This window comes from Chamaea fasciata, unplaced genomic scaffold (assembly GCF_029207755.1).
Source record: "Chamaea fasciata isolate MVZ Bird 193981 ecotype frontalis unplaced genomic scaffold, bChaFas1.0.hap1 SCAF_14, whole genome shotgun sequence".
NCBI lineage: Eukaryota > Metazoa > Chordata > Aves > Passeriformes > Sylviidae > Chamaea > Chamaea fasciata.
Window position 1 is genome coordinate 3,437,470 of NW_027094099.1, and position 27,084 is coordinate 3,464,553.

At 55.3% G+C, this 27,084-nt stretch overlaps 1 protein-coding gene across 1 annotated transcript; it reads left to right on the forward strand.

The window, feature by feature from the left end:
- Window positions 1-787: 787 nt before the first annotated feature.
- RBPMS2 (RNA binding protein, mRNA processing factor 2) lies at window positions 788-25,868 on the forward strand. Its single transcript, XM_066196195.1, has 8 exons — window positions 788-1,112; window positions 12,668-12,745; window positions 13,390-13,428; window positions 13,919-13,981; window positions 14,801-14,951; window positions 15,584-15,732; window positions 24,295-24,364; window positions 24,616-25,868. Exons 1-7 carry the CDS (start codon window positions 1,053-1,055, stop codon window positions 24,355-24,357), a joined length of 603 nt encoding a protein of 200 aa, XP_066052292.1. The 5' UTR covers window positions 788-1,052; the 3' UTR covers window positions 24,358-24,364; window positions 24,616-25,868.
- The last annotated feature ends 1,216 nt before the right edge of the window (window positions 25,869-27,084 follow it).

Here is a 27,084-nt window from a genome sequence, read left to right on the forward strand (position 1 = left end):
GATGAGGCCCTGGCTCAGGTTGCCCAGAAAAGTTGTGACTGCCCCATCCCTGGAAAAGTCCAAGGCCAGGTTGGATGGGGCTTGTAGCAACCTGGTCTGGTGGAAGGTGTCCCTGCCCATGGCAGGGGGGTTGAATGAGATGAAATTTAAAGTCCCTTCTCACCCACACCACACACAGATTCCATGATTCTATGCCTCAACCCTGCTCCTCCTCCCAGGCCCAAGAACAAGGCTTTGCACGGGGCGCACATCGATGTCCCTTCGAATGGTTGTGGGGTTGCCCTGGCAGGAGGAACCAGGCTGTTGTCCCCAGAGGACCAGGGATGCTGTCGGGGCGGATTTGGGACTGCTCTCCTGGGGCTCAGGACCGCTTTCCTTGGGGACTTACAGGATCCCCATCGTGAGCTCTCAGGGTTGCTGTTCTTGGGGCTCGGGGCTCTCGTCGGGGGTCACAGAGGCGCCGTCCGGGGGCTCTCGGACCCCCGCAGGTCTGAGCCACGTCTCCCCGTCCCGGGGATGCGCGGAGAGAACCGCAGGGCCCCGCCGCCAGATCAGAGCCCGGCGGGCCCTTTAAGAAAGTCGAAACCCGAAAGTTCATCAAAGTTGACAAAGTTTTTCGTAGAAAGGAGGGGGAAAAAATAATTAAAATAACTCGAGCCCAACAAGAAGAAAAACCTCCCCGCCGTCCCGGGGGGCCGGGCCGGGCCGGGATTGGCGGCGGCGGCGGCCGGGGGCGGCCCCGGGCGGGGCAGGCGGGCGGGTCCCGGCCCCGCTGCTCGGTGCGCGGTGGCGGCACCGGGAGCGGCGGCTGGGGCTGGGGCGCGTCGGCCCCGCAGCTGCGGCTCGTTGCGCTCCGCTCGGTCCCGCTCCGCCCGGCCCGGCCCTTAACAGCGGCGCCGTCCCGGGACGCCATATGTGAGCCGGGAGGGCAGCGCCGTACCGCCCCGCACCGCCCCGCACCGCCCCCGCGCACCGGCACCACACCGGCACCCCGGCTCGGCCCCGCGGAGCTCCGGAGCAGCCGGCACCACCCCTCACCCCAGCACCCCACCATGAGCAACCTCAACAAGGACACCGAGCACACCAACAGTGGCGGCACCGTCGAGGAGGAGGTGGGCGGCGTGGAACTGGGAGCGGAGCCCGCACCGGGACGCCGGAGTGACTGGGGATGGGGAACGGGGCTGGGGCTGGGAACAGCGGCGGGTCCAGGGACGGGGCGGCGGGGATGGAGCGCCAGAGTGTCAGGGGGCGGCGGGTGGAGCGCAGCGTCGTCGGGGCGCCGGGGCTGGGGAATTGGGCATGGAGCAGAGCGGCATCGGGGCGTCGGGGAAGCCGAGAAGGAGTGCAGCGCCTCTCTTGGGGTATAGAGGACTCGGTGTCAGGGCTGGACCCCCGGGTCGTCGGGGAGCCGGAGCCCAGGTGTCGGGGCTGCTGCGGGTTGGGAAGCTGGGGCCAGGCTGTGGGGGCCAGAGGACGGAGGTGTTGGGGAGCTGGTGCCAGAGTCCCCGGGCCGTCCCGAGGAGGGGCTGGGGCCCGGCAGGGCGAGTCCCCTGCTCAGCGCAGTGTGCCTGTAGCCCTGTGGGGCAGAGGGCTGGCAGGTCCCTGCTCCATCAAGCGCAGGCAGTGCCCGTGAGCATGGTGTTCTGTTGCTAAGTCCCTGTAGCTGGAGGGATCCTGGATCCAGCACCGTTCTGCCCGTGTGGGCTGTAAGGGAGACGCTTGGACAATAGTAGAGGAGCCCCTGCCCTGTTCTGTGTGTGCTGGTAGCCTGGCTGGGGCTGGAGAACTGTGAGCTGACCTGCTGGCAGCCCCTTCCCCCAGATGCCACTGTAAGACAGAGGCTGTATGGCGCTGGATTCAGGGCTGGGAAGGCTAGTAAGGGTTGGTTGTCTGTATCCACATGGCAGAGGTTGCAGCCCTCCCCATATGAACGGCTGTTGGAGCTATTGGCTGATGTCATCACTGCACCCCTGGAGCAGGTATTGGCATAGTGGGTGCTTAGCTGCCCTCCATCTTGCAGAGGGCTCTGGAAAATGCCTGGCTTTGGAAACGTTTTACTGCAGTCCGCGCCTGGCCCTCAGGACTGGGGAGGTGCTCAGTCCCCTCCCCTCGCTGTCCTCCGTGCGCTAGCACCGCCGCAACATGGCGCCTGGCTTTCTCCACCACCCACCGGGGCCTGCGGGCCCTGAGCGCCAGCTGACCCGGGCCTGCCGTGTCCCCTGGGCCTCAGCCCCGGCCAGGGTGACCCGAGTAATGGGGTGGAAGGGATTGGCAGGTGGTGGCTGTAGCGGTTCTGTCTGCGGCGTGGAGCAGGGCATGGGTGATGCAATGATGCAATGGGATGTGGATGCTGCTGGTGGGATGTCCCAGTGTCGGTGGGTGGGCTGGGAGCCAGAGCACCTGGGGCCCTGTGCAACTCCGGGTGGAGAGAGGTTCAGTACCTGGGGGTTTCATAGGCTGTGTGCATGCGCAGAAGACTCAGTGCGGCTCCTTGATCCAGTTATTTGCCAGCCTGCAAAGCTCCCTGAGGCTGATGCCACTTGGGGCATCCCATCCCAGTGGTGTTGCTTCAGCTGGGCTGGTGCCTCACAGGTGGTGGTCAGGTGAGCTCCTGGTGCTGGGGCAGAGCTGATCTGTTCCCCACTGCTGAGTGGTTGTTTGGCAAAGTGGGTGCTGGAGCGTTTCAGGAGCCTGGAAATCTGGAGTGTCTGGTCCTCCCAGGAGTGGAACTTGATGGCTGGAAAACTGAGTTAAAGATGGCATCCCTGGGGAGTGGGCAGGGTTTGGACAGAAGGGGCTTCTGCTCTCCATTGTGCAGCCTCCAGGAGTGTGCGGGGAGGGGCAAGGTCTGTCCACCCTGTTGGATGTTCTGTGGCCTCACTGGGTGTGTCTGTCACCCTGCACCCAGGGCTGCTGCAAAAGACCTGCCAGCTTGGTTAGGCTGGGACTGGTGGTGCCTTAATGTCCCAGACCCTGGTGGGATTGCTGCTGGAAAAGTCCTTTCTCCACCAGAATCCACCAGAAATAATGCTGTGGCTGGTGAGCATGGTTTAGGCTCCTGAGCCTACTCTGAACGCTTGTTTTTCCAGTACCTCCTGGCTGGCCAGGAGCTGTTCCTCACTGCAGAGGTTAATGGAGGCATAAGGAGTGACCTTGTGTTCAGGATCCCAGCATGGTCTGGGGGCCCAAATTCCTGCCCAGAAGCTCCCCTTGATACAGAGTGATAAATAACATTCAGTGCAAAGTGGAATCCTTCAGTTCCAACATATGCAGGAGGGTGTGCTGGAATATTTTCCCACACTGCATGGATAACACTGCCAGATCCCGGCGCTGTGGACACTCCTCCATCCCCCCCACCGTGCTCCTCCTTCACGGCCTCCCCAGGCGTTCGCAGAAGGGCGCCGTGTGCCCCAGATACAGCGGGGCAAAGCTCCCAAATTCAGTCTTTCCCTTTATCTTATCTGCGAGCCCCTGGATCTCGCAGCCGCTTCCTGGCTGGTGACATGAATGCCTCTCGCTCCTCTCGAGGTCGTTAACGGGAATGTTAAACAAACAGGGCCTAATGTCAGTCCCTGCTGTTCCTCACCAGACACCTCCCCAAACGGGATCCCTCCCCACTTCCTGCTATCTTCTGTTTAACTTTCCAGGCAGCCGCCGATCTGCGTGGCTGCATCTCTCCCGGCAGTCCCGAGAGGTGGTGTGGGACAGGCAGCTGCCTGGGTGCTGCACTCCCACCCCTGTGGCCGGCAGAGCTTTTTCCAGCAGCTGGAGGAGCTTTCCTGCTTCCTATGGACACTGTGTGTTGTGTCCATGGCTGCACAACAATAAAACCCTGTGTGTTCACCCTGCTCTCTGGAGTGCTTGATGCAGAAATGTTGGTCCCACTCTAGAAATTAGTTCTTGCTCTCCTGGGAAGTCACCAGGAAGTTGTAGGTCTACCAGGAGTGGGAGAAATCTGGAGCTGGCTGCGTAGATGCCCAAACCAGCAGTTGAAGTATGTGGTTATACTGTGTGTCCCCTTGGTTGGTCTGAAGGGCCTGTTTGCAGCTCCATGGGTGGTGGCTGCTGCTCTTGAGGTAGAGCTTGGGGATCCTGGACTGCTGGAAGTGGAAAGCGTTAAATGTGAAGCTGTGCTGGGTGAGCTGAGCTGAGGATCTGGCTAAACTCTGCCAGAGAGGATCATCTTGGGAAGAAATACTTCCATGTAATAGGGTGAAGTCCTGGCATGGGTTGCACAGAGAAGCTCTGGCTGCCCCATCCCTGGAAGTGTTCAAGGCCAGGTTGGATGGGGCTTGCAGCAACCTGGTCTAGTGGAAGGCATCCCTGCCCATGTAGGGGGTGGAACGAGATGCTCTTCAAGGTCCCTTTTAAACCTGTAATTCTATGATCATCCCTGTTGGTCCATGGAAGGCTGTGGGTTAGAAAACTATTGGAGAGGCAGAAGGCTCTTGGCTTCCAGACAACTTCCCCAGCAGCAAGTCCTACATCCCTTTTTCCTTAGCTGCTGCACTCTGGGGCTGCTGGAACTGCCTGGGAATGCTGCTGGTGAGTGGGCTGTGTTATGTGCTGGATGTCTGTAGCACTTCATGGACTGGTGCCAGGCATCTCTTGACTTCTGTAATCTCTGCTTGAGTGGACCTAGATACCTCGTGCATGTGTGGATTCCAGCTCTACAGCTGCAAACAAATAAGGTTAGTATAAGTTCTGGAGTCAAATGACTGCACTGATGCTGCTCTTGATCCTCACTATGAGGATCATGAAGCTGCAGTAGTTACAGTCACCACTTGCTAATTCTCTTGCACTTGGCCTGGCTGAAGCATGATGGTGCCTCAGAGCTGTTTTCATGCATCCTAAAAGTCCCCTAAGTGTTAGATGCAGCTTTCTATCAGTGACAGATTGTTGGCTGAGCAGACACCCTGGAGTCACCATGCACACAGGGGTTCTGGGAACTGATGTGTTCCCAGACATCCTCTTGGTCTTGAGTGCTGAGTTGCTCTGACAGGAGGAGGGATGTGGGAATCTCCCCTTTATCTCCTTGTGTCCTGGTGTCTGTGAATACCCTCTGAAGGAGCTTCCTTCTCCTTTCTCACTCTTTCAAATCTAAGTTTCTTAGACATGAGTCTGAGCATCAACATCCCAACTCAACTACTCCCTGTGATGGGATAACTTCTTTCTCCTGCCACTTGGGCTATTAAATGAGACCCAGCTTCAGAAATGAGTCTTCCTCTTTGGCTAATATGAGGAACTACTGAGCAGAACTTTCTCTCCTCAGCCTCAGAATTAATGGATTTTGTGTGATGCCTGTGGAAGTTAGGAAGGGCCAAACTCAATGTTTCCCTTGCTAAGTCTCTGCTTTGCTCTCACTGAAGTAGGAAGGATGTCCTTTGAGACGTCTGGAAGAAGCTAAGAGTAGTTTGGGCTCTGTTGTCCTTCCTCTTAGCTCTACTTGAGGATCTGGCACTGTAGTAGTTCAAGGGTGACTCTTGCTGGAACTAATGTGGAAGGTTGTGGAGTGAAAGATCCTTTCTGTTTGCTGGTCTTGGCCATGCCAAATCATGGAGGCTTTGCTGCTTGGATCACAGAGCAATGAGCAATGCTGCTGCCTGTACTGGAGCTCTGCCTGAAATAAAGGCTTCAGCTTGAAGCTTCAGTGCAGCATGGCTGCAGAAGTGAGGTGGTTGGACCTCACTACAATACTCAGCATCTTCCTGCACCATGTGGGATAGTGGAAACCAAGTTTCTCCTTTGTGCCTGGCTCTGTGAAGGGACCTGATGAGGGGCAGGGCAGTGGGGACAGCTCCAGCACTGGAGCTGCTGAACCTGGCCCATACTGAGGTGTGACCCTGAGCCAGCCCAGCACATCTGGTGAGGGGGGAGTAGTGGCACCAGGTGATCCTGCCCTTGACACAGCACAAGTGGATGCTACAAGCTTCCGAGGATGCTCTGGCCGCTGCCTCACAGGGCCATGGTGTGCTGGGGCCACTGGAAACCTGAGGGCCCAGTGGGTGGAGAACCTTGTGGAGGTTCTCCAGCCCTGCTGCACAGCCCAGGAGAAGCTGCAGAAATGTTTGACCTCGCAGTCTGGGATGGTGCCTTCCCCCTTCTGCTGCAGGTGGTGACAGGTTCTTGCACTGCTGTGGGGTCAGTCTTGGTGTGTGTCCGTGGGTCAGAAGCTGTTGACCTGCGGATGTGTATCCTTCCCATCTACTTCCAAGGACAGGAGGCCTACGTCTCCCTCAATGTGTAACTGCCCTGGGTCACCTGTAGCAATGGCCTGAAGTGCAGTGTGAGCCATGGATTGGGATAGAGCAGCCAGAGGGCATGCTGTGGGTTTGGGTTGGCACTTTTGGCCCGTGTTTTGGTAGCACAACCCTTCCCTGCTGTCCAATGATGCTGTCTTGCTAAGAGCTGGACTGATGCAGTGTTGGTTTAGTCTTGTGAGTGGCTGTCACCCTCCCGGTGTCCCCAAAGGTCACTCTGTGTTGGGGGTGATACTCCAATAACTGCTGTCCAGAGTGAAGAGCTGCTGTGAGCTTTCAGCTCTCCGTCCCCTGGGTTTTATGGAGTACTTGCTTGTTGGGCCATGGAGGTAACTGACATGCTGCATGGTGCTGGGGCATGGCCATTGGTGTGCTGCCCCAGATTGGGTTGATTTGATGAGAGATTCCTCTGTCTCTGGTTGTGTCCTGGGAGGCACTGGACTGAAAAGGGCCCAGGAATCATCGTGCAGTGGGGTGAAGCAGATAGAGATGGACTCACTGAAAGATCTGAGGTAAGAATTGTCTCTTGTGAGGGGTCCTGCTTCCAGACCCATGTCTCCTGCCTCCTCCTGGGGAGGAGCTTGTTTCACCACTGTGTCCTGCCAGGAGAACAGGTGCCTGGGTGTGGGCAGAAAAAGCTGCTCCATAGCAGATAAAGTCTATGGCTCCAGCCGATGGTGACAGGTGTCTGCAGGTCCCCAACACCACAGAGTGGCAGGTGAGGGTGTCTGGAGCCCAGGGTTTAGGATGGTGGCTGGGTAGAGCCAGCATGGATGTGAGTGTCCTTCAGCTGTGGCACTTGTGCCTGTCCCCTCTGGCTTTGTGGACATCTTGGTATGGTGAAAGGTGATGAAGGCAACCTGAGGATGCTCAGCCAGCACCTCCCTGTTGGACAGTAATCTCTTGGGAATTGTGGGGCTGACCTTTCCAAATGTTTCATCGGCTTTGAGCCCGTCGTGGTCCAAACCCGTCTGGGGGCTGTCCCTTCACGAATTTGTGAGATGCTGCAGAGACACAAGTGACAGGATCCGATAGCAGGAGGAAGCATCCATGGTAAAGCCACACCAGCAGAGCTTCCTCTGCCAGAGTCAAGGTCTATTCTTGGGTGCTGTCCTGTTGTGCCTGAACTTATCAGCTCCCATGTGCTTCCTGCTCTCCCGGTGCGGGGCTGGTGCCTCTCCCTGCTTCCCCCTTGCTGGAGTGTTTTCCTCCCCTGACCACAGGGTGGTTGAGCCCTACTGACATCCCCTGCCTGATGTGGGGGAAGAGCAGTGCTGGGGAGGGGCTGATCTGGCTATGAGCAATGTGAACACCGCAGCCTTGGGGACAAAATGCTGGTTCACTTGGGCTGGCTTGTGGTCAGCCTTCTTCCCTCTGGGCCAGCGGGATGTTGGTCCTCGTGTGCCTTTTGTGCAAAAGGCTGTTTTCGGAGGGAAATGCCTGAAGCCTGCCTTGTTTCAAGTGCTGGGGGAGTGCTCTGTCCCGTCTGGGGATGGGTGAACATCCTTCTAGTGGGTGGGAAGCTCTGTGCCTGCGTGGGGCGTCCTGCCTGAGGACGCCGGAGCTCTGGTAGGGCTGGAATGGCAACAGACCCCGGCTCTTGCCACCTCTCTTCTGACTACTGAAGGGGAAACTGAGGCATGGAGTACTGAAGTAGCCAGTTGCAAGCCCCTTCTCTCGGGATTCTTGCCCCATGGTGTGGAAGGCTGCCCTGCTTGCCTGCCGAGCTGTCCCTCGTACAGACCATACATCTCTCTCTCCCAGTTTTCTCCTCCCTTGTGGTTCCTGGGACTTTGTGCTGAGGACCAAAGCAGCCCCGGGTTGCAATGGCAGGACTCTGCAGTCCCACGGCTCGTGTGAGACACCGAGAGGAGGATCCTGTCGCATTTTTCAGCCCTGCCACCGTACTCTGTGTTCCCCTCCCCGCAGCCCTGTTGTGCAAGCTCGCTGCCCCGTTCCGCTCCCGTGCCTTATAAGTCCCGGCTCCGGGGGCAGCCGCAGCCTCGCTGCATTCCAGCAGTCTCACGTCAAGTGGCCCTGGCTGCATCGCGGTGGCCAGGACCTGGGCTCTATGGCCCCCACTGGCCTGAGTGGTGACCCTGGAATACCATGGAGGCACCCCACGGAGATGTTCTCCAATGGGAAAAGCTGTGCTCCATATCCCTGAGCTCCTGGCACCACAGAGTGGCTGCCAGCAGTGGAGAGTGCCTTTGGGATGCTGTGGCAGAGCTTGTCCCTGTCCTCAGCAGGATGGCGTGGGGCTGGTGGTGTAGGAAGGAGGCTCAGTGGACGCATTGGTGTGACCCAGTGGGAAATGGCTCTTTTCTAGGAGAAGCTGGCATGTGACTGGGGTGGATTCCTGGAGAGGGGGAATATCCAGTGGCATAATGTGGGGGAGGCAGTAGCACACATTCCTGCTGTACTTGTCCTCAGGTGTCTCTGAACCACAGCTGGTAAAGGCTTGTGTGCCGCAGGTGATGGAATTGTGGATCCAGGACCAGGCCAGTTTTGTGGGGCTGGAGTAGCCCGAGCTGTGCTGTGGGTGATGTAGTTAAAGGGCTGATCTCTCCAAAGGGGAGGGTCAGCCTTGCTGGCTCTGGCAGGGGGATTCGGAGCAGTCTTCTAACAAAAAACCCCAATCACTGCAGCCTCAGGGGGTGGATACCTGTGCACTTGCATTGGACACTTCTGACATAACCCTCTTCTGAGCAGGGCAGCTCAGAACTCGCTTTAGAGATCTCTTACTCCAGAGCAGCTGTGGGAGCTGTGCTGGTCTCCTGGCAGTGCTGGGGCTTGTGGTGGCACAAGGCAGGTGCTGCTGCTTGGCTCTCTTGCAACCTTGATGTGAAGCTCCTGGCTGTGCTTGCCCAAGGTGTGTGTCTCTTTGGGGAGATGCAGCTGTGTAGGGACTGACACTGAGAACTTGAGGGCTAAATGGTTTGTCTGTGTCCCTCCCTCCCCCTGGTGGGAAGCTATGCTGGGATCCTCCCTCTCTAAGAGATGGCCTAGATGGTCTTGTCCCTCCTGGTATGAATTCCGTTTTCCATGGCTCTCCTCCATCTCTGTCAGGTGTTTGGACTGGAGACATCCCCAGAGGTGCAGGGATGGGCAAGGGAGAATATTTTCTGCAGGCCCTGCAGCATTGTGACTCCACTGGACTATCCTCGGTGAGAGCTGTTCCCTGCCCTGCTTCACCCCATGCCCATGTGTCCAGTTCAGATCAGTCCTGGGTGGGATGTGGCTGCTCTCACCTGGCATCTCTTTCGAGTGGCTGGCAGAGGGACTCAAGAATGAGCAGAAGAACATGGTATTCCTGGAGATCTGCTCCTGCTGATGTCTAGAAACGTAGTTTGGCCCAGGCAGTTCCTGATCCAGCCCTGGATGGATATTTTTGATGGCGTTTTTGTTTGGTTTGGTTTGGTGGTTTTTATCCTGTGCCTTTTCCAGATGCACTGTGGGGAGGCTAGTTTCAGTGTTTGGTAGCAGGGACTTGAAGTAGGGCATATTTTAGCAGAAACTGTCCTGTCATGGCATGTTGATTGTGAGGGCTGGATGCTTGGATTTGTCAGCCCTGGGTGGTACTACTGGGCTCTCAAAGCCTGCAGGACTTAGGCTGACTGCAGAGTCCCAGTTTGGTTAATCCACTGGAAGATGCTTGTCTAGACCCTGTTTCCCTCATCTACAGTTTCCTGTCTTTGGGAGCAGGGGAAGAGGCTGGACCAGGTTGTCCACAGCGCACAAGAGGCTCAGACTGGTGAGCTGCCTCCTGCTTATGTGGAAGTGCCTAGTGTTGGAAGTGAGCTCCCTCTGTCCTTTGAAAATATTGCTCAGGTCTCTCACCAGCCTCACCTTCCCTTCACTGAATAACTTGGTCTCCCTCCTTCCTTACCCTTCTCTAGATCACTCACTGATGTGTTGAATTGCAGAGACATTGTAAAACCAACTGCTTGGCCTTGTTGCTTCCAACAAGCCCTTTCTGAGCAGGGACTTCCTTAGTTTGTCTTGAGACCCTCTTTGGAGAGGTTGGCTGGTGGCATTTGGAATTGCCCAGGCCTTGGGGCAGTGGTAGCCCTTGATGGGTGCTGTGGCTTGGCCTTCTGATGCCTTTTCAATGCCTTGGATGGCATCAAACAGGATTTGGAGGCCAAGGAAAACTTAGGGCCAGCGAGAGAAGATTTCTTGCTCCTGTCCTTGGCAGCAACATATGGGGCTGGCACTGGGAGCCTGTTACCTCTGACAAAAGAGCTTTTCTGGGCACCTGCCTCACTCTGTTCAGGCTGATGTGAGGGCTCCAGCTCTGGCTCCCCCTTCCCTGAGCTACCATGCAGCTTCCATCCTGTCACGCCTGTCGCAAGGACTTACCAAGTGATGCATCACAGGGCCATTTAGAGACCCAACAGGGATGCGGATTTCTGTCTGCTTGGAAGAAAAATCCATTCTGGGGGCTGAGCACACTTGAATCCTGAAATATTGAAAAGGGACGGTGCTTTCACATGGCTGAGGCACATGTGTGCCACCACACGCTGCAGTCCTCCCCTGCAAGAGATGGCTGTGGGTCTTCTGGGAATGCACTGCAGGCGCTCTGTGGAGCTCATGTTGAAGTGCAAGCGCTGAGGTCTTTGAGGCAGCCAGCAAGCCAAGAAACAGTGGCACTGTCCCTTCTGTTCAGGCATGGGGTGGCCTTGGAGTGGTGCCTTAAAGCATCAGATGTGGGGTGGGACGGTTGGGGAGCCTCTGAGACTGAGCCTGGGCCTGGAAAGTGTTCCTGGAGTGCTCCACATGGCATCCTGCTTCCCAAGGCAGGGCAAAGCAAGAGTGTGTGGTAGAGCCTTCCATATTGAAGGGTCAGGGGAGGGGATGGGAAGGATGCTCTGGTTCCGCTCCCGAGATGTGCTGGGTCACAGAAGGGCTCCTCACACTAGTCTGGTGGGGGACGATGGCAGCCCTTAGTCTCAGCATGCACAAGAGAGCAGGAGCACCCCAAGCATTTCACAGTCGCTGTCTGTCCTGGGGGGCTTTACCCTGAGAAGGGCATTCATCTGCCTTGGCAGGACTGTGCTGGGCACAGGAGCTCAAGGAGGTGAGTTTTCATTTGTAAGTAAGGGAAACTTCCCTGTTGTGGAGGAGTCTCTATCTGGCTGCCCCCAAAGAATTATAGAGGCAGGGGCTCCTGTTTTTCCAGGTGTGCCTCCAGCCCAGGAGCAGGGCAAGCATAGGCTGCTTAGTTTGGTGGTAAAAGTTGTTTTGGATGCAGCCCACTCTATCCCGGGAAGGGGAAGTGGCTGAGCAAAACAAAAAATGTGGGAGCAGAGCCCTTCTGCCCTGCAAATGTGATAGGGTCACTCTGTGTTGGAAGCAGGCCAGGAGATGAGTTCTGGCTTGGGGCTCCTGCTACTTGTTCATAAAGACAAGTGTCTTCATGACCTCGGTTGTGCATAACTTCCCTTTACAGCTCTGTGCTGATTTACACTAAGTCTCTGCAGCTTCATCATGCTGCTTCCTATGGAAGTAGTCTGCCAGCCAGTGTGCAGGGAGAAGGTGCTCATGATGAGTCTGACTACTGAGCAGAGTTCTCCCAGGCCATGAGCCTTCAGTACTTTCTTCTTCCTGGTTATTCAAATGAACTATTATCTATAATTTTAATGGATTATCTATTGAAATCCTCCCCTGGCACTGTATTTTTTGTTTTGACATGTGTGTATTTGGACTTGGTCTATGACTTGAACAGCCTGGGAAGAGCAGACACTTTCAGGGGTTTGGCGCAGCACCGCTGCTCTTGGCTGGGCACAACAGAATAACTGCTCTGAGAGCAGGTTTGGGAGCAACTTCTGAAGGGTCTGAGGTGTGCTGGGGAAGGAGCTGGGGTGGACCCAAAAATCTTTCTGCAATGATATTCTGGGGCTGTTGCTGAAGTCAAAAGCTATGACTGGGGCAGTGAGGCATTTCTCAAAAGTGAGGGCAGTCTTTGAATTGGTGATGGGATTAGGTTGAGGAGAGGAGATCTAATATGTGTTCTGTACAAACATCTGGAGAGAACTGGTGTTTGTACTGGTCCCTTCTGGACCTTTGGGATGCATCAAACTTGGTTCTTGTGGCAGTGTGTGGTCTTTTCCAGTTTAGCCATCAAGGTCCTGTCAGGCTGTGGGGCTGGTGTCCATGCCTTGATCAACCCAGGCCATGATGCCAGGGACTGAATTTTTGTAAAGGCCTGAATCCTTTGAGGTGGGGACCAAAGGGCTAGGTGTGTTTTATCCTGGACAACACTCCTCTAATGCAGGGAAGGGTTAGTGGGCCTTTGGTGCAAGGAATCTTGTTCTTCCTGCACATAATCTTGTGACCTGTGCTCTGTGCTCCTGCTTTGGCACCAAACATCTCCTTTCAGTACAGCTGGTTGGCCTCTCCCCTAGGTACGGACGCTGTTTGTCAGTGGCCTTCCTGTGGATATCAAACCCAGAGAGCTCTACCTTCTCTTCCGACCATTCAAGGTAAGGAGGTCTTCAAATTTGGTTTTTGGAGGGAAAGATGCTGTTTTGTGGATGGTCTGGCAACAAAGGTCTGTCAGGGGAAGTAGGGATGATGTGGGAACCTGAAGCCAGCATGGGATCCCATGACTTGTGCTCGACTGGGAACCTCCAGTTGGAGCCTGCTGTTGGAATTGTGCTGTGTCTAGGCTTGATGAAACCTGCTTGGTCAGCCCTGCTGCTCAACTGGACCAGCCCTTCCTTGAGGATGTGTCCTCATCCCCCAAACTCTCCATCCTTCTCTATTAACCTCCTAGGCTGTCTCTGGGGAGGTGGGATTCCCTTGTCTGCCCTCCTGTAGCACAGGGAGGGTGCTCTGCTTTCTCTAGGCACTAGCCAGGGCAGGGTGCTCACTTTTGTAGCTGGGTGAAGAGCTAGAAAATGGGATAACTTCCCAAAGGGCCAGGATGGAACAGCTCAAATACCTGCTCTGCCCCCAGTCTTCTCTACTGGTGGAAAAGGAGTGTTATTGTCCCTGTTTCTGCTGTGGCCCCTGCCCTCTGGAGGGCTTGGTGCTGCAGGAACTCCTGGGGCTGTCGTGTTGCGTTTTGGTTGTAGCATGGCCTCTTCAGGAGCGTGATGCTAACTTGCTTTCTTCTCTCCTGCAGGGTTATGAAGGGTCACTGATCAAGCTGACTTCAAAGCAGGTACCTCCTTCCAGCCTGTGTATTTTTGGCTTTTGCTAGCAAACTGGACATGCTAGGAGGGGAGAGGGGAAAAATCCCATTTCACTGTGTAGAGCACTGTCTGGGCCAGCACCAGCTACAAAGTGGGGTTCTACTGACCCAGTGGGTTCTGAATGTCTCAGTGTCTTCACTTGCTGCTCTGGGTGAGACCTGAGGCTTCAGCCTCAAACCTTGTGCTGCCACCAGCCTTCCCCATTCCCATGCTGATCAAGGCAGGGAGTGCTGGGGGCTTGTCAGGGTGAGCAGTGTCCCCTTACATAAGGATGCCAAAGCGTTTGTGGTGGGAGCAAATGCAGAGCAGGAATCTTGGGCCGATGACCCAAGCTCTGCTTGGAGCCTCTATGCAGCTAGGATGGTCTTTTCTGCTGGTTGTCTGGGGCAGAGGGGCTGGCAAGGCAGCCTGAGGATCTGGAAGAATCTTCCAAACTGAAATCGATGTTGTTTCTTTTAGCCGGTGGGTTTTGTGACATTTGACAGCCGGGCTGGTGCTGAAGCAGCGAAGAACGCCTTGAATGTGAGTACCCAAAGTGCTGGGGGGGCTGAAGGGGCTGGGGGTCACAGGCCTTGCTGGACCCAGAGCTGAGGGCAGAGAAGGGGCAGGGTCTACCAGCTGTGCCCTGGACTCTGGAAGTGAAATGGTCCCTCAGCATCCCAACAGGGAAGCAGGAGAGCTGTTCAAGCCTGGCATCAGCCTGGGCAAATGGATGCAACCTGTCCCCATGTAGTTTTTGACCACTGGCAGACAGTTCTGAGGGCCTCTGAGTGTGTGGGGACCTGCTGTGACTCAAGAAAATAGGGGATGAGGATGGTAAACATGGCAAGGACACTAAAAAGGATCCCCATCCTGCAGGAGTGTTGGTGGGATCTGGTCAACAAGACATGGTTTTGCTGTACTGTAGACCTTGCCTTGGGCTTTGTAACACCTGCTAATGCCTCTGCTCAAGCTGGCAGAAGGTGTAGTGGCACCGCAGATGGGAGCTCCCACACAGATGGGGGTTATTCCAGCTCCAGTATAGACAGTTATCCCATCTTCAGCAGACAGACCTTTCCTGACCCACGTTGGTAGCCATCCCTGCTATAGTGGTTGGTGAGCTGTACATAAGGAGCAGAACTGTGTCCCTCATGTTGGAAACAGTGGTCCTGGGCCAGCTAAACATAAAAATAAAAGCTCTTGGGAACATGAGTGTTGCAGTGATGTGACAAAAATCTGAGCATGTGACTGCAGTGTGGTGGCCTAGGTTCCTCAGTTGGGCTTTGCTCCATGAATAACCACAGCCTGTGCTTGGACTGGAGCTTCACCTCTGAGAAACTCTTGTGCTCTCTCCTGTGACAGGGCATCCGCTTTGACCCTGAGAACCCCCAGACCCTGCGGTTAGAATTCGCTAAAGCAAACACAAAGATGGCCAAGAGCAAGCTGATGGCCACACCGAACCCCACCAACATCCACCCTGCCCTGGGCGCACATTTCATTGCACGGGACCCCTGTGAGTATGCTGGAGGGGGCTTGGAGGTCATGGCTCCAACTGGAGAGATGCTCAACTCTGTGAATGCTGCCACAGTGGAGGGGAACCCACACTCACCTCAGCTCTGCCTGAAATCTGCCTGGGGTAGGGAGGCCAGCAGGATGTTGGAGCCACAGGAGAATGACAGGCATCTGGCCAACAGAGAACTGTTGAGACATGGAAGTTGGATTTGGTAGCTCAAGTGATACTATAAATCTTTTAAAGCATCCCTGATTGTAAAGCATAAGGGATGAGTCCTGTGCCATCACCCTCTATGTAGCCTGGTGGGCTGAGTAACCCCACTGAGGCTTATGGGGTGACCGGTAACGTGGCTCTGAGCCCCCTGTCCTGCCTCCTGTGGCATCACCCCTCTGCTGCCCATGTGGACCAGTCTGTCCAAATCCCACGTGGGGCTGTAATGCAACACATTCCTGTCTTCTCCTGGCAAGGCTGGGAGGCCAGAGGAGGAGCTGTGCACACAGATTTTATACCTCATCAAGATGGCAGTGCAAAGCTTATTAGCCTGGGGTGGAGAACCCGGAGCCTGTCCCCAAAGCAGGTTGTTGGAGCCAGCCACTGGGACGCTTGTCCCCTTGTCTCCTCCTCCTGTCTAGATGACCTGACTGGAGCGGCTCTCATCCCAGCGTCCCCAGAAGCGTGGGCTCCCTACCCACTCTACACCACGGAGCTGACCCCTGCCATCCCCCACGCCGCCTTCACGTACCCGGCGGCTGCTGCTGCGGCTGCTGCTCTTCACGCTCAGGTGAGTCCCTCCCCACCTCCCGCGCCGGGCCCTCCGATCCCCCCGCCACGGGGCTCTCGTTCCCGCGGTCTCCGCTTGGCCGGTTCGACCCTGCCCTCTGCACCTTGGCTCCTGGGCACAGCCTGCTCCTGGCTGCAGGGCAGGGGCACCCAGCCCCGAGCCAGCCCAAGGGAGGGTCTGTGTGGCCAAGAGCAGGCAGAGCTGGGTGATGATTCCTGGCCCTGCTGGTCCAGCCTGCTTTCCTGTGAGGGGCAGGTGGGTGGGAGGAAGCCAGGGCTTGATTTCTGGCTGGTCCTGTTGATCCCCGTGGCTAGAGAACTACATTGAGGGACTGCTGGGAGGAAACACTTCCTGCCAGCAAGTAACATAGCTATGAAATGTCATCCCAAGTCACAGTGAAAGCAACAGGCCTAGCTCTGTGTTAAATTCAGGGGCTCAGCTGGGACCCTGTGGGCCAAATGACGCAAATACTTCCAAAGCTAGAGGAGGGTGTCCTGCAGGAGATGAGTGACTAGAGCCTCGTCAGAGTGAAGAACTGTGATGGAACAGGGTGTTAGCCACCCTCGGTACAGGCTAGTGAGGAGAGTCATTCCATGCATGAGCCTCTGGAACTGCAGGTGGTGGTGCAGCCAGCTGCCTGGTGTCCCAAGGTTTGCTTGCTGACAGCTGAGAATGTAGGGATGCCTGTACTGGTCTGACACGGATGCTTTAATGTACAGAGACCACATAAACCTTGAAACCATGAACATGCAAAAGGAAAGTCAAAACAGAGTAGCAGTGTCCTAATTCCAAGTTAAGGTGCTTGGTTTGGAGCTCTTGTCCAGGAGAAGCTGGAACTCCTGTCCCTGCCCTGCTCAGTGTGACCAGCCAGCTGTGCTCTGCCTGCTTCTGTCTCTGCTCCTGTAGGGGTGCCATGGGAGACTGGGGCAGTGGGACTGAGTGTTGGGGCTTAACCTCTGCTCTCTGCCCTGCCAGGCAGGGTGTTGAATCCTACTCTTCCCTGCTTAAATGGTGAGGAAGAGGAGCTGTGTCCTCTCACCTTGCTGTCCTGGCTGGCAGTGAGCTATCCTTGGGCATCCTGTTGCTACCTGCAAGCTTTGTGATGGTAACTGCCCAGCTTCAAGCCAAGCTTGCTTCCCAAATGTCATGTGGAGTGGATGCATACTCCTGTCCTCTGTCCTGCCCCTCTAACACCTGCAGGCCTCTCCTGCTTCTGCCCTTTTATAGGTGGGCTGTTGTTGGGCTGAAGCTCCTGGGGGGTAGGGAGAAGTACATTGGGGTTCAGGACAGGACCAGGAAGAACACCTGGAATGTTCTTTCAAGGACCTCCAGAGCCAGGCTGGTTCTTCACTGGGAAGATTGTGCTTGCTGGTGTTTTCCAAAAGTTGGTGGTGGTGTCCACAACTACAGGGCTGTGCTGTGCTCCTCAGTGGCCCAGGAGAAGAGGTGTCTTCCTGCCCCTTGTGTGTAGGGTGCTGGTCAAGGTTGAATTGTCCCTGGAAAGGAGGACCAGGAAAAATCAACCCCTCTGACTTGTCTGAGGTGGTTGAGGGAGGTGAAATTTCTACTGCAGTTTCTTCCAGGATGGTCATTGGTGACTGTATAGGGACCCTGAGTGTGAGGGTTAGACACCAAACTTTATGGTGCAAAGTGGGGGAGAAAACTCTGCTCTTGCAGAGTGAAGGGTATTAACAAGGCCTCCAGCTACATCTTTTCCCTATGGGTTCTTAGTTCTTGTCCTCCAGCTGGTGAGCTACTGGTTTCCAAAGGGGTTGTCTGGCCTCACTGTAAGACCCTGAGGAGCTCCCTGTGTAGGTAGAGCTCCCTGCCCAAGGGGGTCCGTGGGTGGTGATGGGCTTCTAAGCCTTAGGGAGCCAGTGCAGCCCCTCCAGGCTGTGGCTGGACCCAGCTCTTTTCCAAAGAGGCTGCCAGGCAGTCCCAGCTCCTCCTGTGGTGCTGACCCTGCAGGGGCATGTCCTGGCACAGGATATGTTACCAATAAAATTTAGTGGGGTTAAACATTACTTGTGCTGGCAGCTGTGGGCTGGAGCCCTGTCCCTTGCAGAGCTGAGGGTGGAGCACAACAGGGAGATGACTTTTGTTCACAGACTTGGCTAAAAGCTGTGCCCTTAGTCCCCGTGTGCTGAGCCCTCTGCCCTCACTGGGAGGGGCTGGCTCACTCATGTGGTGGGCTTATGGGTTATTCCCCAGAACAGTCACAGCTCTTCCTCCTGGTGGGCTGGTGTTGGCTGGAGGGCATCCATGGGGATGGCCAGAGCTGTAGCCACTCCATAGTGATCAGCCTTGAGGCAGGCAAGAAGTTGGAGGATGTAGCTAAACCGAGGTCTTGTCACACGTGATTTAAACCTGAAGGGCTCCTCTTGCAGTGCTGAGTTCAGCAAGGGGGAGAGGAGGTGGCCTGGCCTGGCCAGCTGAAGAGCTGCCCAGAGGCCTGGCAGGAGGGATGAGGGGCAGGAGGTGGTGAGAGGCTGGCCTGGCCTTGGGAACCCTTGGTAAGCCACTCCCAGCCCGATGGCTGCTGCTCCTGGCACGTCCATGCCTTGGTGATGCTCCAGACAGGCACCAGGCTGCTGTAGCTGTGACTGTAGCCTGACCCTGCCCCACTGGGGACTCTGCTGACTTCAAGATTGTCCCATCTGCCTTCCCTCCCTCCTACCCTCTCTCAAATCCCTCCTTTGATGTCCCTAGTGAACTCCAGCCATGATGCCAGCGCAGGCTAGCCCCGAAGCTCAGAGCTGTCCCTGGAGATGGGACGCCCTAGTGATGCCTTATTGCAGCTAGTGGAGTGGCTGTACTACAGCTCCATTCCTAGAAGTGTTAAGCATGATGGCAGCCACGTCTGGAAAGACTGGTAAGGTAACCATCTCTCCTCCAAGGTGCACTGTGGGATTTGCAAGCTTCTGCCCATCTCTGTAGCCCGTATCTCCTTGGCAACCCAGTGCATGGGCCTCACGCTACCCACCCACCAGAGCCTGGGGAATGAGATACCAGGCCTTCTTTCTAACCCACATCTCCAACTTGGCAGCACATGACATGGCGCACACAGCATGGCACCATCTTACATCAGCTCCTCCCAGCTGAGCCAGGCTCAGCCAGGCCCTGCCGGTGGGAGGGGAGCAGCCCGGTTGAGCTGGGGCAGAGACCACCCTGCCACTCAGCCTGAAAGAAACCTGGTTTCTCCCCAGCCTTGACCCTTTCAGGGCAACCAGAAATACACCTTGACCTCACTCCTGGCACACGGTGGGGGAGGTGAGTGACGTGGTAGTGATAGCACACGACTAAATTTTAGCGGGCACCTTAGACAACAGCACTTGCCGGTCACTTTGTTCCAGAATCGCATACCGGGACAGACCCTGCCCTTAATCATGGGTCTAATCTCACCTCTTTCCTCTTTAGTAATGGAAACCAAGCCAGTTCCCTACCTGGAGCTTGGCTTCTCTCTTGCAACCTGAAATCACAGGCAGGACACAGGTCGTGTGAGCCATAACGGAGGGAATTAGCAGCCTTGGGAGAGAGGGGTGTGGTGTAGGAGACTGGGAGCTTGGGAAGAGGGAAGGGCTTGGGACTGGTTGGCAGGGGGATGGTTGATGTTTGACTGAAGGAAATGAGCCCTGGTTCAGTTCTCCCTTCATCAGTTCTGAGCAGACTTTTTCCTCTCTCTGTAGAAGTGCTGTTAAGAAAAGACGCCACCGGAGATGAGGGCCCAGGTCTGCCTTTGCCCTTAGAAAACTGTGACAGGCAAAGATGTGCAGAGCTCACCTCTTGGGAAGATGGGAAGAGCTTGACACAGGCATAGAGACAATGATACAGCTTGTCTTGTTCTGCTTGGTCCTGGTAAGACAGGTCCATCCATTGCTGGTAGGATGGAGTTGGGCTGCATTGTGTCTCTGAGGTGGAACCACTCATTTTGAGGTGCCTCTAAACCAGGCTATGAGTCAGCAGCAGGGTATGCCAGGGCTATCCATGTTTCTAGAGCTCTTTTGCAGAGATGCTTCCAGCTGTGGCAGCACACGAGGGCAGGACTCTGCTCTCGGCAGGACTTGCTGTGGGAAGCAGGGGCTGGATGCAGGATTGGCTCATAAAAATATGGCCACATGGTGCTGCTGGGGACACAGCTGATGTGTTGGGTACCTGGAGTCCTGGAGATCCTGGTAGGTGTTTCCAAGGCAGTCAGCCAGCTCAAGGCTTGAGGGCATAGAGATGCCAGTCTTTTTGGGAGTGGGCTGCCCAAGGTTCTCTTGAAGCATCTATTGGAGAACTTGAGGAGATGGCAGAGGTGGGTCTCTGGTTCTGGGACCTGTCCAAGTGAGTGGTGGGTGGAGGGAGCAGTCCTGAATCATGGCTGTGTGGTTGTGCGACAGCCTGGAAGGACCTTGGGCCTTCCTAGCACTGGGTTGAGGCTGATCCCATTGATGAAAGCAGAGGTCGGTACTCCAAACCCCCCTTCCCTTGCAGCTAAGCTGACACACCCACCCGAGACTGGAGACGGTGATGAATTTTTTGTCCCTGATAACTTGTTGCCTGTTGGTGCTGTCATGTAGGGACTTCCCAGGATTATTTCTCTCTGGGCAAGCTCCATGATTCCCAGAGATGTGAAGCCTCTTGTTCAAGATGTTCATGATTGTGGTAACTTTCTAAACTCCAGTGACTTAGTGGTGGCATAGCTGGCCAAGCAGCCCCCAGCCAGCAGTTCCCTCCTACCCAGGAAAAAGCGGGTAGGAGATGCTCTCAGTATCCTCCAAGCAGAGGATGCTCCTGAGCAGCTGTCCTCGCCAAGTGGTGGGTGAACAGTGGCTCTCCCTGGCTGGCTCAATCCAAAGGAAAGCAACACAACTTGATGTAAAAGGGGAAGTGCTTGTTTGCTGCAGTCTGAGAGAGGGGTGTGTCTTCCTGAGCCATAGGGGGTGCAAGGCATTGGATTGATGGATGGATGCATGCCTGTTAAAATGTTCCTAACAGGAGGATGGATCAGTGCCTGTCTTGTCCCTCACCCTGATGTGGGATGCTGAGCTGATCCTCCAGCTCTCCCCTGCCAGAGCTATGTGGGGAGATGCATGTGCTTGATCCCAGTACACCTGGTTTTCCTGGTGGTAGGCTGAGCTGCTCTGGTCCCCCACCTCATCATGCCCCCACACCAGCCCCCTGAGGTGCCCTTGAGCAGGTGGCCTGGGTGCAGTGGCTGCTGCTGGGGTGGGTGTGTGTCCAGCACACACCAGTGGGTGAGGTGGTGCCTGTCCTTGCCTGCCTGGGTCACATTCTCATGGGCTGCATTTCCAGATGGAGCAGAGCAGCTCTTGCCAGCCACCAGTGGGGACTGCCCAGGGCTCACACCCTGAGGTGCTCATGGCTTGCCAGGCTGAGGATCTTAGCAGCACAGTGAAGATGCTGCTTTGCGCTTGGCAGCAAGATGCAGCTCTTGGACGTGTTAGTTGGATCCTACCTGCTCCCGGGAGCACAAGGACTGCTTTGTCCCTGCCTGCTCTGGGAGCCTTTCTGGTCCCTGGGGACCATTCCAGCTGTGGAGATAGAGGAGAGCTCCAAGAGTTGCTGGGGCTGGCTGCAGACCTAGAGATAACTAAAGACGAAAGGCAGGTCCTCCAAGCCAAAGGTGGTCTGAGGAGGGACCTGTGTACTTGGCCCTCGCTTCCCCTCTTTCCTTCTGAAGGACTTGCTCTCCATGAGGATGGTGGATAATTGGATGCTTAAATTCTGAGGGCAGTAGGGAGAGACAAAGGAGGTTTTGACAAGGAGAGTGAAGCTCTAATGGGCTGTTTCTCTGCCCCATTTATAATTTCATTGTGATTTTTTAGGCAGCTGCTGGTGTTGTGCTGCAGAAAGGGAGAGGTTCCTGGCCTCTGGGAGGTGGCAGGCAGAGGCACACATTTCTCCTCTCCAGCTGTTTTCTGGAACAGATGTTGAAGGCAGCAGCACAAGGCTGCTGCAGTTGGCCAGCAGTGGCTGCCTCATCTCTGTGAGCAGGAGATGTTCCAGTGGTGTGACCAGGCTCCTTTCCAACTGTGAGCTAATGCCTCTCCAGAAACAACTGTGTCTCTTCCACTGAAAGCCTCTCTTGTTCTGCTTTCCTCACCCAGTATTGAACATCTCCATTAGTTCTCAGCTTCCTCCTTGACAGATGTAGTATTTTGAAGGGTGTGAAGAGAAAACTGCCTTGGCAGGTGCCAGGAGAATGTCCTCTTGGCTATCTGCTGCCACTGATCCACTGCTTCCTCTGCTTTCTGCTGGCTTTGGGAACATCCCTCCTACTGAGTTCCTTTCTCATCCCATCAAGCCTTTAATCTTTCTGTAGGCTGAAAGATCTGGCAGGTCATTCCCTCGCCCTGCCAGCATGTCAGAGCCTTGGATTGTACCCAGGATTGTAGCAGCTCCTGTGGGGCTCCAGGCTGAACCCCTCTGAATGCAGGGCTGGGCTAGTGGTCTGTGGGGCCACGGTGGGTCAGGCTGGGTGAGTTTGGTGTGTGAGCATTGTGAACTTGCAGGAGGAAGGCAAGGGGGGGTGGTCCATTGCAGTGATGGTTTATTAGCACCAGAGCTATGAACAGTGAATGTTTTAAGAGAAAACCAGGACTACTGTTGAAAGTGAAGGCGCTGAGGCTCTGCAGGTAGGCCAGAAGGTGGCTCTGAGGACAGGATGGAGGGCCACCAGGCTGGGCTGTAGTGGCTCATGTATGGCCTGGCTGTGCTGCTTGGCTGAGCCTGCGTGGGGTGGAGGCAGCTCTCGGGGTTAAGCACTTACAGCCTTGTGAATGAAGGGGGAGTTTCCTGTTGCTGCTGGGCAGGAGGAAACTGCTCCCAGCTGTTGAGGGGAGGGGTGTGGGGTGGGAGACACTGGCCAGGGAAGATGGTTGCAGAGATGTGGCTCTGTTGAGCAAGCACTTCCTGGTGACAGGGCTTAGGGGGAGCAAGAAACCCCTGTCCTTGCTCTGGCAGCTGCTGTGGTGGTCCTGCACGTTGTCAGTGATGCTGCTGCCCATTCCGAGCCTTCCTGGGTGGGGTCTGTGCACAGTGTGGTAGCCCTGACTGAGCAGCAAAGGTCCCTCTCCCAGGCTAAAGGAGGAGTGGAAACACACTCTGTGTGGCACTTTGGTCCTGGCACTAGATGGGGCCCCTCACTGGGGAGGAGGGTCTTGGTAGTGTCCGTGCCCTTGATTCCCATGGCTGGACTGACTGGGATGCTGTGCCATGAAATGAGGTATGGGGCCAGCTGGGAGCTGATTTAGTGGCATCCACTTGCCTTGTGAAGGTGTCCGGCAAGAGTCCAGCAGATTATGGAACAGTGGAATGGATCAAGTTTGAAGGGATCTTAAACCGATCTCATTCCACCCCCATGCTATCTACGAGGACATCTTCCACTAGACCAGGTTGTTCCAAGTCTTGTCCAAACTGGCCTTGTTCTGAGCTGGATGAGAGGCTCCTGTGAGGATAGAACTTCTGCTGACTGGCAGGGCTCATTTAAGAGCCATCTCCTGGTGACAGACTCAAGGCCCGTAGCTCATGTGGCTGCAGTTCCTGGCATTGCAGCCCTCGTGCCTGTGGGGGGAGAACTTGGCCACTGCAGGCAGCAGTGCCGAGGCTGTGGCAGTTTGCTGCACGTCTCTGCACATCCTTGGGAGAGGAGCATCTAGCCAGGCTTGTTTGGGTGAGGGGACAGTTGTGCCAGGATAAATGTGACAAGGGGAATGGCTCACATGGGACTTCAGGGGATTTTTCTGCCACTTTTCTCCCTGTCTTAAAGCCAAGTCCATCATTGTACTAGTTCTCAGAGCTGAAAACATGCTGAGGCTGTGCTGCTCTCCTGGCAGCTGGAGAGGGTGGAGCAGGGGGTGGTTGCTGTGCTCCAGCAGCAGAGCTAAGCTCCAGTTGCTGCTCCAGCTGCTGAATCTGTGCTCAGTCAAGTGGCACAGGCTTGTCTCCTGCTGCTCTCAGGCACTGCTGATGCAGCCCAGCCGGACACACTGGCCCTGCTGACCAGATGGGATCATCTGGATGTCTGAGGCTGTGGGGCTGGACATTGCCAGCTCACTGTGTCCCCTAAGGGACTGGAAAGTGTCTGTTCAATTACTATCCCTTGTTTGCTTGTCCCAATCCAGCCCCTTCCTTGGCGAGGAGCAGGTCTGAGAAATAGATGTGGCAGAAAGCACCTGCCAGGGAAAGCCTCCAAGTCTTGCTGGTTTGAAGCTTTGCCAAGTTCTTCCCATAGGGTGGTTTGCCTGGAGCCACTCCTCGTAGCAGGAATGGGGCTTGGAAAACTCCATGGGCATCTGCTGTAGTGGATGAGCCACTTCTTCCACCATACGTGTCCTGTAGAGGTTGTCTGGTTTTAATGTATGGTCTTGAGATGCCTCCTTTAGCTGGCTGAGGGTGGAGCGATTGAGGTATTGGAGCTCACCCTGGAGCCTCTTTTCCTGTGCTGGAGACACCTTTGCTCCACGGAGCTTGCACGTGGCTTGAAGGAGCTGAAGGTTTGTACTCTGGCTGAGGCAATCCAGGATCATGGACCTCTGCCGTGGCTTTCTTTTCCAGATGCGCTGGTATCCTCCCTCTGAAGCTACCCAGCAAGGATGGAAGTCTCGTCAGTTTTGTTAGTTCATTAGTAAGTAATTAATTACTCTTGGAGTCAGGTCTTTGTCTTGCTCTTCCCTGGGCTCCTTGGACTCTTGGGGGGGAGGAAGGATGGGAGCTTGGGCTCAGCCCCACACACCTACCCAGGGATGCGGTTGGGTTTCCTGGATGGGTGATGGGAGCAGGGAGACCCCCCCAAGCCCTGGGCTGGGGAAGGGGGCATTGGAAGACCCTCAGGACACAGGTCCACCTGGCCTGGCTCACCGTGCTCCTCTCCCACAGTGTCTCTTCTCTGGGCTTGTGTTCCTCCTCCCTGCCTCTTCGCAGAGGGATGTGCCAGGGACAATGGCTCTGACTCCTCTGGATTTGGTACGTGGCCAGCAGACAACACACCTGGCCTCACCACGCTGCCCCCAGGGCTGCCAGCACCCCTTTTCCTGGACTGTGAAGCCATCTCGGCCCCAGCCATGGGCTGTTCGCTGCCTCCATTCTCTCTCCATCCCTCCCTCCAGTAATCCCCAGGACCTCCTCCCTGACTGAGCTTTCCCATCTGGCTGCACTGAAACCCAGCCTGGGGCTAGGTCCTGGGCTTCCCCGGCTTGCCCTGCCCCGGGGGCAGCTCAGCTGAAGGAATCGAAAGGCAAAATGGGTTTTGCATGTTTTCTGGCATGAATTAAAACACTTAACTTGTGTCTGTGTGAGTGTAAGTTTGTTTGTTCTAGCGTTTGTGTAACCGTTAGCAACAGGTCTTGGCCCAACGGATTGATCCATCAAGGTTTTCCTCTTGCTTCGGTGAAGACTTGGCTTTGAGAAATACTAACTGTCCTTGTCTCACCCTTCTCCCCCCTCCCCTCCCCAGGATGACCAGAAAAATTTGAAAAATGCTTCCCCCCCCCCCCCCTTTTTTTTTTCTTAAGTACGATGCACTGGGTTTTTGTTCTCATCCGTTCTGCTCGTTTTAAAGTCAGGGTTATTATATTATTTTTTTCCTTCTTCAGACTTCTATATATAGAACAGCTGTAAAATATCTAACCTCTCTTTTTTTTTTTTTCTCACATTCTTCTGATTGGAGAGCATCCAGTCTTGCCAAATGATCAGCCATCCTTATGGGAATACCGAACAACAAAAAAAAAAAGTACGAGTATTTTTGTACCATGGGTAATAAGGAAATATTTATGCATCATAAAGAATTTCTTGTGTGTTTGTGTGCAATTAATTATTATTATTATTAAAGAGAAATTGTAATCCTGTAAGATAAGTTAATGTTTAGTTAAAAGCTTGAAAAAGAGGGATTGTCTTCTGTACCAATGATTCAGTCAGGTATATAGTAAACAAGAAATTGTGCAATTTTTGTTTTAGCATCTTATTGCTTGGTATTGAAGTGCTTTAAGTATTATCTGACCATGGCTGTCTCGCTTGTATTAAAAGATTTGAGAATAAGTTGCTCTATAATTGCTGATCCTATGAGAATGTGAAACTGGATAATATATGAAATGCAACCAAAAAAAAAAATATACCCAGAGGCTGCTGTGACATTTTCTGTGGTCTTTGGTGTTTTCTTGTGGGAATGGTGTGGGACAGTTAAGGCCCCTCCCTGGTCTCATTTCCCAGGCTGGAAGGATGCAGGCTGCTTTGGGATGCAGCTGAGGACCAGGAGATGGGATCTTCCCTACCCTGCTGGGAGAAGGGCAAGTCCTCACCTGTAGGGACACGTGCTGGGGGCTTGGTGGTGCGGAGCTCTGGTGGTGGCCTCTGCCAGCGCAGCCCTGAGCTTTTTTTGGGTGTTTTTGTTCCCCCTTCTCAGCGTCTGTGGAGGCTGAGGGCGTCTCCTCTGTGCCAGCAGTGCAGAAGCAGATATCCATAGAAGGCAAACGTTCTCCAGGGCTGGAGCGTTTGCCTTGCGCCTGCCCAGCTCCTGCTCTGGTGCCTGTGCTGCCCAAACCTTCCAGTGGCCTTATCTGTAGCCGCTAAAGGAGCGGTGTGAATGGCAGTCGTGGGGCAGGGGCTGGTTCTCCCGGTGGGAATCTCCATGCAGCGGCCAGGGGCTCTCCCTGCTGTGCCTCAGAAGGTCCCCATGGCCTCACTCGCTGACCCAAGCGCTGGGGCACTCCAGAGCTCTCCCACGCAGCTCCCCGCCCCAGGGATCAGTGTTTTCCTCTCTCCCCAGGGCTTCGAGGGCAGCGCTGAACGAAAGCAAGGAGGAGGAAGAAAAAAAAAAAAAAAAAAAAAAAAAAAGGCAAGTCTAAAAATAGCCCCTCTGGCCCCCGTGCCTGGGAATGGACTCGAGCGAGTGCTGCTGCTCCGGGAAGTGACTCGCTGTGGGGCTCTGGCCTGCCAGCCCCTTCCCATGGGATTCCCCCCGCCCGCCTTCCAGGCTCTTGCCTGCATCCCGGCTCCCGCCCCAATCCCAGCTCCAGCGGGTCGGCTCTTCCCGGCCGGGTCCGTCCACATCTCGCAGCTCTGCTCACCTGAGCGGAAACACTCCGGAGAGCAGCGGGGGCATAGCGACGGGAGCGTGCAAGGCTTTAAATTATAGAGCAGACCTTTTCCTGTTCATTTTTGGGTGTTTTTTTTTTTTTTTTTTTTTTTTTTAAGCCTTTAGCACATGCATTAACATGGCCAGGCCATGAATAATTTACGCCCGGCTCTACTAAGCTTTTTCGCTGGGACCCGCTCGCCTCGGAGCTAAAGTAGGTCACGTCTGCTCCGAGGGTCCCCGGGCGTCCCTTCCCCGCCCGGAGCGCAGGCGTG